The sequence below is a fragment of the Helicoverpa zea genome, chromosome 23 (assembly GCF_022581195.2).
Source record: "Helicoverpa zea isolate HzStark_Cry1AcR chromosome 23, ilHelZeax1.1, whole genome shotgun sequence".
Classification (NCBI taxonomy): Eukaryota; Metazoa; Arthropoda; class Insecta; order Lepidoptera; family Noctuidae; genus Helicoverpa; species Helicoverpa zea.
In genome coordinates, this window is record NC_061474.1 from 401,996 (window position 1) to 415,403 (window position 13,408).

The window sequence follows — 13,408 nt, forward strand, 5'->3', positions numbered from 1 at the left end:
TATTTTACTGAGTAAAATGACAATATTTCAAGCTCATTCTAATTAATCAAATACTGGCGCTCTCAACGCAGCGATTATTTTAAATTGCGCCATCCACATGATTAAGGAAAAATTTATATTTCAAACTCTCTGTGATGTTGCCAGAGGTGAAATGTAGGCTCATTTTGGTAATATTGATGCGTTAAATTGGGAAAATGTAGCCTTGTACGTGATTATATGTTTTTTTCTATAATTTGTGTTATTCGTGTTCGTTGATTAGATATCTGTGTTCACTGTATTTCCAAAACAAATTATGTATGTCATCAGAACACTCATCTATGTGTCCATATATCTTTCTTAAATCTGCGCTAATTTGCTCACAACTGTACGTATGTATGTTACTGGAATTATTTTACAAGAGAGATAAGTTTCCGTCAATTTGAAGACATTACTAATCAGATCCATCGAGGTTTGCCAGTGAAAAATAAAATACATTGGTGGTATATAAAGTCTGAGCAATGTTAATCAATAAATATGCCTAAAGCCTTCTTGTAAGATAGTTCCAATACATACTCCATCATACTTTCCTATAACAACACGACGTCAGAACATAAAGAAGCTTTTAAAATCACAATAAAAATCTAATTTAATACCGATATCCGCAAAGCCTCGCTCAATCTCCAGCTACCACTGAGACAGCCCTAATGAGATCTCTAGAGGGTTGCCAGTAGAAAAAATGCTTTTAGAATTAAAATAAATTCTACCCAAGGCAGTCCCGGCTGCATGTAATCAATTGAAGATTAAAGGGAAGAGGATTGCTCTGAGCCTTTGCGGTGTAATTTTCTATTTTATAATTAAGCTCCTTTGTGTCATCGATCTGAAGTGGCTTAGGCGTTCTGGACTGGATTACAATTAAAAGTTAGAAGTTGCAATTGAGATAAGAGATAACAAGTGTATCTGGAATTATTTTGCTGTGACCTACGTGCTACAATTTGGGGCTAATATTATATAGATTCAAAATATGAAGACTCTTTTATCCAAATAATTTCTTCATCGTTCCAACCCAAATTGTTTGACTTTTAAGCTCGACTTTATATTCCTACACCTTCATTTTTAAACAAAGAACCTAGCGTATTTATTTCAAACACTTTGTGATTTAATACCTCTGTAAAACTATATCTTTAACATTACAAAAAAGCGATAAATAAAGGCAACAATAACACAAACAAGTTCTTTGATGACAAACAGAAGAGAAATAAAAAGAAACCGGTTCCAATAACTCTCAATAAAATAAAAGCTACATTAGTCCCAGCCGTGGGAATAAATCGCGAGTTTACAGAAAAGCCAATCTATTTGAGTGTGGCAACACAGACCGTTCAGAAATCGAATGCGCCGTACCTTTGGGAAATTAGGGCTGGCAACCCGAGCTTGTTCCGTTCAGAAACCGTCATAGCTTGTTACGACAGAATAATATATTAACTGGTAGTTTGATGGGATGCAGTACTCCTTTGAGCTGAACCAACGTTTGTCCAAATTTCAGCTTCGGTATTCGGCTTCGTACCTAAGGGGTTTGTCTATTGGACGCAAATTGATTGATCTTTATTAATTGCAAACCAATTATTTGTTTCATTGGTTTACAATATCAACATTATGCAATGCAGTTTTACTAAAACCAGGCTTTCTATGACAAATATTCTTATAATAACTTTGTCGTCTTCGCCGTAATTTCGTGACTTGGGATTAACCCCCTAGAAAAGCGCTTCTACATCTGTTAAAGTTGATTATCTCTTTGAACAGAATAGTACCTTGTTACCTTGTTATCTCACCAGTATGTCTAAATCTAGACTGCCTCTTTGGGTCACATATTGCATGGGGTCTCAAGTTCGATTTTGGAGTGGGGCCGAAATCGCTTTGTCGGTTTCAAGTTGGTGATTGATAGACCTGAGCATCAAAATCGATCTCAGTGGCGTGCACTTGGAGAGGCCCATGTCCAGCAGTGGACTGCAATGGGCTGATGATGATGATGTTGATGAGACCTGTGCATCAGAAAGCACATAAATGCCTCATTGCTCTTCTTAGAAGAACAGTCATTGTTGCCGGCAATCTGCCTTTATACCATTAAATTTTAACATGTCCAAGTTTTACGCAAACAGATCACTCATCCCATAAAAGTCAACGCATACTAACACCTCCCTCCTCTGTTTCCAGTACAAAATCCCCAAGAAGGAGGAGGTGGTGGAACAGCAGCAAGCCGAGCCCGACAACCCGCTCATGAGGAAGAAGAAGACTCCCGAGGAACTGGCCGCTGAGGCGGAGCTTGAAGACCAGGACGAGTTCACCAGTAAGATAATACTGTTTCTATGTGGTTGATTATTTGACTCTTAAATATTCTCTTAAGGAGCACGTGTTACTGAGAAGCTGTGAGCATTAAGCACTATGTTTGATCAGGGTGAAAACTCTATTTATTTAACTTCTTAACATTACACAAATAACACTTTTTTTATTTTTGTTGTTACCGCCTCATATTGATACAACATACATTATACATATCCCTGTAGACAAAGAATGAACATATATCACCGTGCTTTCTTAAGTCGAATTGGCAATTTAAAACACTCAGGTCTAGTGAAGATGTTTTCCTCCACCTTTACTCGGCTGTGGGTGAAGAACATATGTATAGCTTAGAAAAGTTTCACACTTATTCGAGAGGCTGGTACTTTAACCACTTGGCCACCATTGCAGTCATATAAAAGTTTTAGATGTGAATGGACGCTCGAAGCTCATTCTGTTTTTTCTGATTTCAGAACTGAAAAACACCATCGAAACGCAAGTGAATGAACTAAAGTCGCAGATCGAGAGCAAGTGCGTGATGCAGTGAGCGCCTCTCGACTAATGTAAACTATCTGAATACATGATGTAGCTGAGCTAAGGTCATTGTTACGACGATGTTTCACCACCCCTGTATACACCTCACCACCCCCACACGACCCCCGAATAGCGAATAATAAACAACCAAAAACAATAACAATTTCGTTCGGACGTATCAACCAATCATTCGCGCTCAACATTTTTGTAGGAGAGATTCGAATTCTAAATTTTTTCGGAACGTAGTTGGCTAGTGGCGCGTTGGTGCTTGATAATAAGCAATAATATTTTTATACATTCATAAAAAATGTTGGAAGGCAGCCCTCGATACAACTGTGAAGCGCGTTTCTGAACGTATGGTCAAAAAGTCATTAACTACCGAGCGGCACACGAAGCACTCGTGAAACAATCCGTTTTATATGTTCAAGCTTGTGATATATTGTTATTTAAGTGTAAAGTTGAAATAATATAAATACAACTAGAACGAAACGGTGTAATCTATTTAAAAATGGAAGAAAATTATTATAAGGAATTGTAGCACGCGTGTAGACTCGACAATCGACAATTCGACTATTCATCGCCTTCTCTTCTCTATTTGGCACTTACATTGAAATAACAATGTATTCGGTCCTCCGATATTTGTTTCATCCAAATTCCAGGCTTGCGGCGCTCTGTCGCGTCTGCGATCGCTTCAGCCCTTCGACTTTTGCCTCAAAATCTTTTGCATGCGTGCTTATGCAGTGTTAATCTATGTGTCAATGTAATTTTGTTTAGGTGTACATACCTGTAATCGACCTAGCCTTAATATCCACATCGAATATAATAGGTAATTGTTATGGCGGCTCCGAGTCCCGCCGCGACCGCTGTCGTTGTCCAATACTTTCTTGCATGTTTAATATAAGAGTCAATGTTCATTTAGTGTTTAATGTGTAACATGTTGTAGATAAACAAGTGATTCGCGTTGTGTTACCGTTGCGCCGACGAGCGTTGTTCTAATCTAATGTTTTATCGATGTTTTACGCTTAGGTATTAAAGTTAAATAACACATTGTGGTGTGAGCAAATTATTCGAGCGATTACGCCATCCTGGACTGGGATAGGGATGGGCAAGGTTTGTTATCGACAGAGCGATCTGACGAGGCATCGAGGCAGTACATACGCGGGACGTTGACACATACGAGGCGAGGCAGGGATGCGGGGAGAGCGAGCAGGCGTGTCGTGCTAATTGTTCGAACAATGTTGTCCACATAGTTATAAAGCTGCAAATGCAAAAGATTTGTTATCGTCAAAAGCTGTGATATATGAATATAATAAACTAAAGCGCGCAATGCGACGACCGCTCGCGCTCTTAGCTTCTTCAATCTTTCAATCTTCAATGTTCGACACGAAACTATCATTCTACCTTCTAGTAGATCGTACCTATTCGGATTACAATCTCTTCAATCAGCACATCATGTATTTTATATATTTTAGTTGTATCTTCTTCACACGCGATGCTTTTTGCTATTGATAGTCTATTATAGTAAGTTCTTGAAGTAGATATCTTATGTATAGATCTCATGTGATAGCTGAAGTGGTACATTATACATGTTTGACGTTACGTAACCGTGTCCGTTTATGATAATTGTATGACTTACACAAACATAGGTATCTGTATAGGTTAATTTATTACTTTAAAATTGGATATATTATACAGTTATTTAAGTACAACAGGAATAAGGACACTGACACCAAGCTGAATAGTTTACATCGATACCGCATCGCTAACGAGTCGAGCAGTCGGCTGTTAGTCGATGTATCGAGTTGAACAAATCGCATCGCGTGTTAACACTAAGATTATTTTAGATATTTCACTTACACATGTATTGTAACTGCTTGCTTACTTTACGTTAAACTGACATCCTGTCAATTACACCTACCTTCTCTTCACACATATACTATTCAATATACAAACATGTAAATAAAAAGTAATAATTTCAGATTGTTTATTGAGAATGCTACTATTTTTCTGAAGTATAAGAATCGACTATTTTTCGCACTGTACTGCACTCGATATATTTTCATAGCTTGTTTCATAGTTACCTGATTTGGAGCACGCATTGCTGTACTGTAAGACGGGCATTACTATCAGGCCCCCTCCGGCCACGTCACTAATATAAGTCATTAAATATAACTTTAAATTTCACAATGTATGTGTGGTTAGTCTAGGTATTAATGATATAAACATAGTTCTACCGTATGTGCATGGCAAATCTAGCTAAATGGTTGTATGTAGACATTCAATACAATAATAGTTGTTAAGTCTATTGGACCTGTCTGATGACCAAATTTCGATCGAATCTATCTTTCCTTACATTCCTCTTGTGTGTTAGAATACTAATCTATAACCTTTGTCTATATCTTCAATCTATCGTAGTTTAGTCTGCGTTCTACGTTGTTGACTCTCAAGTAGTAATAGTTTAGATAAAAACGTTATTTTGGTATAGAACGATCTGTATTCGGGAGTGTGGACTTACTGTCACTAATTTAAAATTAACGGAACTTGCATGCTCTGCGCTGTCAGTGAGCTGTCACCATGACATTTAAACGTCACTGTCAGAAGTTGTGAGTACATGATTGGCTGTCAGCGGGCTGTCGGCGTAGAGCGGTGCGAGTTCGAAGTTGGAATAAGTTGTGAAGTTTGTTGCATGGCGTGTTGGCGAGTGTGCTGAGCTCTTGGCGTGTTGGTGTCGTTCTCTCTTAAGTCTTGTTTCGAGCTGTTTGTTAACATAATGTTTAGACGCTTCTATTAATGTGTATATTTAAGCTTTCGATGTTCAGTGTATAGTTCATAGTATAATGTTGCTTCACTGCGCCATTTCTTAAGGAATTTGGGTGATATCAAATGGTTGTTGAATTCTCTCGTAGAGCCGAACGACTCTCTAAGGACTTGTTTTATTTTGTAAAGTATTAATAACAAAATTAATGTAACACATCGATCTCTTCGCCCTTCTTGTCTTTCATAGTGTAATTAACTGTTCACACAACAATATATATTTCTTTTTATAATATTATAGTGAATTTATAAAGAGGTTTATACAAGGTAGATGTGTAGTTTAGACATAAAGAGGATAAATGTAAAATCAAAATTTTTGAAAAGAATATTATGATAATTTCCGTGAAAGCCCGTAGTGTTAATTTTAAGGAATCCAAGATGTCGCGACCAATTTTTTATATTTTTTGCCACGAGGAAGATAATTGATGAAACAGTTGGATATTTTCAATCTTATGACTCTCATACTCAGGGTAATATACTATTTATAGTTATTTGTTCATAGTTTGATTTAGATCGTTTAGGTATGAAACGTATGACTTTTTGGCCTACGAAGGCTTTACTAAACCTTTCTTCTAAAGTTTTCCCTCTATATGTAACCCTTTGACCCAAACGGTAGAACGTCTTGATATTTCACTGTTGTTCTTAAATCCTTAGAGGAGTTATGAAATGGTAGACTAAATTACATTTTACGACATAACTTGTTAAACTTATTAAATAAACTAGCCTATTGATAGTTGCACTAGGTATAATGTTAGGGGCACGACAGATGGTGCATTTGTTCTGACACGACACGTCGAGACAAACCGAAGGAGTTTACACCTGAGAGGCGCGAGATAAGACTAATACAGTACAAATGCATCACTACAGAAATTGCAGAGACAGGAGGAGTGTCGGAAGACTTATCATCTGGACTCTTACATATATTAGAATGTTGTTATCACACTAGAGAAAGAGTTATGATCAAAGAAGAGATTTGTTGTTTTGTTGAAATAAAAAAGTTCAGATGATAGCCCTGCCGACACTCGAACATTTCAAAAACTGTTCGTTACATCCAAAGACAACAGAACGAAATGAGGTCGGTGATTACAATCTAGCATAGACAATTAGAGACAACGACACTGTAACACACACTCAAGAGCTTTTACACTAAACGCCAGTATTCAGTTAACGTTACTTTTGAGTCTCGGGCGGCGCAGCAGCTACAAAGAACTGATCTAAAGTGCCACAGACAATCAATATTGCGCTAACAATTTGTTTTACTCTCTCTGCGCTGTCGGTGAAACGTTTTGATGTGATTCTATATAGTTTTAAAAACATATGTTATCACGCTGGGGGCTTGTCAGCCGTTGTGATGACGGCGCCTCCGGTCGTTTATTGTTTGTATATTATAGTTATTGGCCAACAACACACTAGTTCGTTAGCTTTTAATATTAGTGACATTATAGTGTTAAAATTGCAAGTTTACAGAATGTATAAAATTCCAAGGAAAACCATTAAGTACTCATATATGAACGGGGTTCATATGTATGTTGTCTTGTTATATTAAAGAAGAAAAGGTTAGTAGTTTATCCACAATTAAATGTAAACTTAGGGATTATGGATGAATAACGAAAAAGGTTATTGTTGAAAAATGTTTTTAGGTAATTAAAAAAACGGATTGAGCTTCTGTAACACCTTGTTGTTAACAATAAGTTAGGTTTATTTGCAATAAGGCAGCGGTACACGGCCCATTCAAATATCCTGCATGGATACCTACAAACTAGTATTGAAGAAGCTACTTTGGACAATGTTAATATCAGCCGTTTACATTCATAAGATCAGTAAACATACAAATAACCTTGCTTTAATCGAGGCGATCCATTCATAACATCGCCCAAGTCGAATAGGCCGTGTAAGCTGCAGCTATCTTCTGGCTGTATACAAACTGCCGTAATAAACTCTATTCTTATATGAATAAGGTTAGTTTTCCTTTCACGACTGTATCACTGTAGGACATAGAACGCTTTTTCGCTACCACTTCGTTCGCCATTACTGTTGCGGAGCATTGTTACATTTATTTACAAGGACCCGATTAGTTATTGTATAAAAGTTTAGAGGTAGCCATTTTCATATGTACGTTGAGTTAAATGTGAAAATGGTTTATCTAACATGTTGTTAAATAATAAATAAACTACATTGTACCACTATTTGGTTGTTTTATTTTATATCCTGTATTGTTACAAGAATGTTTATGTATCTACCTATGAACAGATTCTTCTGACAGAAACTTGAGTTTCGTAAAAGAATGTGCTACGCGTCGTAGCAGACTACGCCGTAGCAACACACAACTTATTTTTGGGTTGTATGTCTACAAACGAAAAGGCATAGTTATAAGTAAAGGAGTAGAATAATCTGACAAATATAAACTCAAAGTAAATATGACTCTTTTAAAGTAAATACTACTCTATAGCCACCAATTCCAAACCAATATCAATCTCTTTGAAATAAAACTAACGTCATGGAAAAAAAACTATTTTCATTTATTGTTCCACTTTCATTTCAAAACTATAAAAGACTTAATAATTAGCTACATCTATCATAATTTAACCTTAATTCTAATGCACAGCTTCACCACTACAAGAAAGAAATTCGAAAGGGTTGAAACTGATCACAAGTTACACTAATCTATTCACTGTATGTACATTTAATTCAACAAGTTAATAGCATCCCACACTTTATTAAGATTTTTGTTCAAATCTTCTAAGACATGTAACATACTCTTCATGGTAGACTTTATGACCCCATGGTTAGAATCTTTGACCTTTATAGTAGCACTATCGTCTGACAATTCTGTCTTCAGAACGATTCCTTCAGTAGAATCAGTGTCACCTTCAATTTTGTCTTCTGAAAGATTTTCGAATTCTTTGTGTAGTCTCTTCAGAATCTTCCAAAGTTTTGCTCTGTTTTCAGGATCAAGGTCTATATCGTTTTCTGCTGATATTTCCTCGACATCCTTGTCTACACTTCTTCTCCTTCTTACCACTGCTTCTGGAATATTCGTATCTTCTCTGGATATTTTGTTCACTTCTTGATTCATTTTAGTATCTTTATTCCGTGTTTCCAAAGTTCTTTTGGATAGAACGTCCTTAGTAGGTTTGCTTTTTCTGTTCACTCTTTTTAAAAAGTCATCTTCTTCAGAAATCTTTTTCATTTGTATTGGTCTTTTATGAGTTCTGCTAAAGATTTGGTTATCCCTTAGGGGTTTCAAATACCTTAACTTGGAGTTTTTCGAATGCCTCTTACTCACTCTGTTTAAGTTCAGGATTCCCCTTGGTCGAAGACTTTTCAGATCACTAACCCTTTGTCTCGCTTTTTCTAACAAATCATCGATGAGCTGTCTGGGGTCTAAATCAGGATCCAGTAATCTTTCAGCTCTTTGCCTTAGCCCTCTAAGCTTAGCTTTACCAAACTTTTCTGCATGATCATACCGCTTAGACCTGTTCTTAACTATATTCCTTTTAAAACCGTTCTGTATTTTAAATAAATCTCGATTCAAATCATCAATTCTACTAGTTAAAGCAAGGTTATCTGTAACATGAGAATCATTATCTTGGAAATCATAAGAGAGATCAGCCACATGTGCATAGTCATCAAAGTCCTCATTGACGGATCGTTTAGCTTTATGACTTTCGTAAGAGATGGTCTTTGCCTCAATCAAGGTCTTGTTTCCACTGTCTGTGTTGTAACAGGCTTCCACATTGGTTCTGGCGAGGACCCAGAATCCGAAGGAGTTGGCTGGCAAATTGATCACCAGCGTCCTGTATGGCTGGACTCGTTTGACGACTGGTTTCAAATAACCCTCGTAGAACATAGGACGTCCATTTACTGCTATGTTTCTGTAATTTAAAATTTATCATAAATGTAAAACATGAATTGTTTTATATGTATGAATTAATTAACCAATCCCAAGTCTAAGGGAACAAACTGCTACAGCAAGAAACTAGTCTTACTCGTTGTGATCTTTCCCCAATATAAACTGCATGATATCACCCCCCTCTTCCCTCTTCGCCAGCTTGAGTGAGAACCTAGCGGGCTCTTCATCCATGTTCACTGCAAACAGCGTGACAGCACCAGGAATAGGCTTATGACGCAGTGATGTACAGTGTGCAAAGAGAACAGCCTGCTCTGGCTCCATATGCACGTCCAGCACTCGCTCGCCCACCAAGTTTTTGAATAAGAGGGCCATGTAGAAACTCTGGGAAATGAAAGACAAAAGCTTGGTTTACTGCTGAATAAAAAAATCATGAAGTCACTTCAAAGTAATAACAATATCATAGAAGGCGTCCTATCCCAGCTGCGGGATTGTTCGAAACAAGTACCGTGGCCCTGGTACATAAAAAGGTCTACGAAGGAACATTACGGGTTTTAGTCAGTAAGAGTCTGATAGAGTTTTTTTGTTAAAATCGAGCTACTTGGTGTACTTAGTGACTCACCAGCGTTGGTTCATACATCTCATCCTCCTGCAATTCCCTATAATGTACCGCAAAACCATTCTTCGCGGAGTAGCCGAGACTAGCCAGCCAATCAGCGGCTCGCTCCAGCTCGTTGTACTTCTTGTGATTGGTCTCCGTCAGCCAGAGGGGGGTGGGGCTTCGGGCGAGAAGTCGCAAGAGCTTCATACGATCATACTCTGTCATGCGTTCCAGTTCTTGCGATGAAGAGTTCCTGCAAGAATATAAGGAGACATCCCGTAACTTTAGGTAGTAGGTAAATACAGTTTTATAAACTAATAAACAAATATGATCTTACTGGAATACACAGACTCTTTAAAAGACCATTAACCATACAGCTTATTGCTTCTACGGAGCAAATAATATGCAACATACCCGTTCAGCAGCAAAGCATCCATCATGAAACTGGACAACGTGACATATTCCTTGAAGTCGCTCTTGGAGTCTGCCTGGAGGCACTTGGTGACGTCACCGGCGACCACCTTCCACTCCGCAGTGCGACCCTGGGGGAAGGTGCCGATGATCACTCGAAGAGTTTCCAGGTCATTCAGGTACTCTTCTATGGACTGGTTTGTGCACTCTGAGGATGAAAAATGTCTTATGAAGTCTAGATTGAGATATTTTTGTTGTAACAAATTATGAAATTGATCTTGTTCTAAATATTTCGTGATACAAGTTTGTAAATACTGACGACAGAATGTCATATTGCCATTGCACATCATGTCGCAATTGGTTATTGCTTGCTTTAAAAAAATAATGCATTACTTTGCAGAATATACAAGTATTATCGATTAAATAGCTGACCATTTTTTACCAGAGAAAATTAGGTAGCCACACACAATAAATATTACTTTAGGTACACACTTAATTTTCGATACCAAATATGTACATACCATAACCCAGCTCCCAAAACATGTCCCCAACATTGACCTTCTCGGCCACCGTCAATATATTCAGCGCGGTATTAGGATCCCACAACCCAGAGGTTGTTCGTTCCTCATTATTCAAAGCGAAGACCAGGTCAAAGCCAGCTGACTTGGCCCACTGCACGAACATGTTCCACTGGCGATGTGACACAGCTAAATTCCTCTTAGTTCTCTTATGGAAGTCTAGAGGAATCTTCTTTGGGGAGTCAGACTCTAAGGCTATGATGTCAAAGTTTTCTTTGTCTTCGGAGTATTCCACGTCATTGATGGAGATGGTGGTGTTGAGGAAAGTCAGGTGCGCGGTGGATGGGCCAGCTATGCGGAGATAGGCTGGTGTGAGGGCAGCGGCCATGCAACTGCATTCTTTGCTGGAAGAAGTGTGTTACAATTAGTAAAAGGACATGAGAAAAGGAAGATGCAAACAATTGAGACAATTTAAACAACATGTTCGATTAATTTACAATTTATCTGAGTACCATATTAGCTCGTTTTGTCACATACCAAAATAAAAAACTCAACTTACCTGCTATACTTGTCATTGCTCGAAAACAGAAACTTAGGGTCTACAGTAAAACTCAAAAACCTGCTATCAACCAGATTCACATGTTGCTCTGTACTTATAGTAACGCTGTAAGTATTGGCACTACATTGAGTTAAAAACCTCAGCAGAAGAAATAATAACAATTGTATTGAAGTACCCATCGCATCGGCTTTGGGAAATAAAATGTCGAGCTCACCGATGTTGCTTATATCGACGATGAAACAGGAAGAGTATGTGCTGCAGTTAAAGTATGAAAGTTAGCCATTTATTTAATTGACAGACTTTTGTAAATACGCCTTAAGTGAAGATCACACATAAGGATAGAATTAAATTATCGTTGAAATACATAGTAATATTAAAGATATAATAAAAGGTCAGTCCTCTTCACAAACATTATTATGTAGTCTAAGAATATATTTGATTCAGGAAACCTAATTTAGAGACATCATCTATGTATATAGGTACACAAGAGCATACGAGTAAGGTGTGAAAGAAAAACTCAGACATGAACCACTCAGAACAGATTTAACTCCTAGTAACACTTCTCACCAGCTCCTCCTCAAACCAGCGGAATCTAACACGTTACGTTAAGATTCCATAAATGCTAATTACTAAATGTCGTCACTTATAGAACATTAAAAAGAAACCTGAATTCTTACTACATCCAGCAACATGAAAACGCTGACAGCTGCAGTAGGTAAGCGAATTTGAGCGCGTGCATTTTACGTATTATGCAGCCAATAACATAATTTACATAAGTATGTGTTTATGTTAGTACATACATTATGACACGTACAGAACTGCAGCCATGAATCACTTCGCGAAATGCATTTTTGGGCATTTATTTGAGCTGATATATATGAAAGCTCATTGTTATACTAGAGTTCAGGAATGCATATTTACTTAGCACTTTCTTTAGCCCTGGAACATGAGACCCTCAGAAAGAATTTGTAGAATTTTCAGCCAATAAAGTCTGACACAAATAACGATTATTCGTGATTATTCCTATCGTCTGATAAACTGATCTTCACCTTATTACGACATCATCATCTTCATCAAAAGTCTTTTTATCGACACAGGCAGGCCTCCTCTCTAACATTGAACGATTAAGCGATAATCACCACGCTTGCTCAATGCGGGTGATTTCAGACTTTATAGTCCAGGTTTCCTCGAGATGTTATCCTTCACCTCTAATCGGCCAATGGTGTCAAATATACTTAGAAAGTACCTACATACAAATTGAGAAAAGTTCCGAATCTCTTTCCCAAGCTGCGTATGTTTAGATACATAGATACCTAGGTATTATAAAGTAAGTAGGTACCTATAGGATTGTAGGCACCTAGCGAGATAATGACAAACATTAGTAAATAATAAACATCACAGTGGCGGTTCTGATTACAGATTAATTTATATAGCGTTTCATTGTTTTTGCCTACCCCTTTAGGATGACGAGAGTTTATCTGCATATCTTTAACAAGTGTGAAAGCTGATAAGAATTGTTATCGTATAATAACTAAGATAGTTAATAATATAGGTAATGAAAGTCCGGTTTGGGTAGGTATATCCTCTTACAGTATAAAAACCTGCCGGGGCTGCGGGATTGGTCGAAAGATTTACCGCGGTCCTTGTAGATACATACTTAAACTTAAAGGGCTTAAGAAGGAACATTGTGGTTTTAGGTCAGTTAAGAGTCTGACACTGATGATGATATCCCTTAAAAAAAGATACTTAGGCATATCTCTTATATTTAAACCAATAGCATTACGGATCTACGTGCCTACTGCGGCAGATCC

At 37.5% G+C, this 13,408-nt stretch overlaps 2 protein-coding genes across 3 annotated transcripts in view; one reads left to right on the forward strand and one right to left on the reverse strand.

Annotated features, from left to right (window-relative positions):
* Positions 1-7,844, forward strand: part of LOC124641949 (complexin) — a 302,550-nt gene extending 294,706 nt beyond the window's left edge. For both annotated transcript variants that reach the window (XM_047180216.1, XM_047180217.1), the window contains 2 exons: positions 2,188-2,320; positions 2,784-7,844. In XM_047180216.1, the coding sequence (XP_047036172.1) occupies positions 2,188-2,320; positions 2,784-2,857 (207 nt within the window). In that variant the 3' untranslated portion in view covers positions 2,858-7,844. The remainder of the gene's footprint in view (positions 1-2,187; positions 2,321-2,783) is intronic.
* Positions 7,845-8,264: 420 nt separating this feature from the next.
* On the reverse strand, positions 8,265-11,844 carry LOC124641942 (heparanase). The gene is made up of 6 exons (XM_047180208.1): positions 11,598-11,844; positions 11,042-11,442; positions 10,524-10,728; positions 10,131-10,362; positions 9,648-9,892; positions 8,265-9,533 (listed from the first exon to the last, which is right to left on the reverse strand). The coding sequence occupies exons 1-6, from the start codon at positions 11,774-11,776 to the stop codon at positions 8,342-8,344; spliced, it is 2,454 nt and encodes an 817-aa protein (XP_047036164.1). The 5' UTR covers positions 11,777-11,844; the 3' UTR covers positions 8,265-8,341.
* Between the last annotated feature and the right edge of the window lie 1,564 nt (positions 11,845-13,408).

Bases quoted from the DNA above. Each gene is read 5' to 3' on its own strand.
- LOC124641942 (XM_047180208.1), bottom strand. From the start codon at position 11,776: ATGGGTACTTCAATACAATTGTTATTATTTCTTCTGCTGAGGTTTTTA. The intron at 10,729-11,041 runs GTATGTACATAT...TTTCATCCTCAG, and splicing joins GTTTTGGGAGCTGGGTTATG to AGTGCACAAACCAGTCCATA. The intron at 10,363-10,523 runs GTATGTTGCATA...ATATTCTTGCAG, and splicing joins GATGCTTTGCTGCTGAACGG to GAACTCTTCATCGCAAGAAC.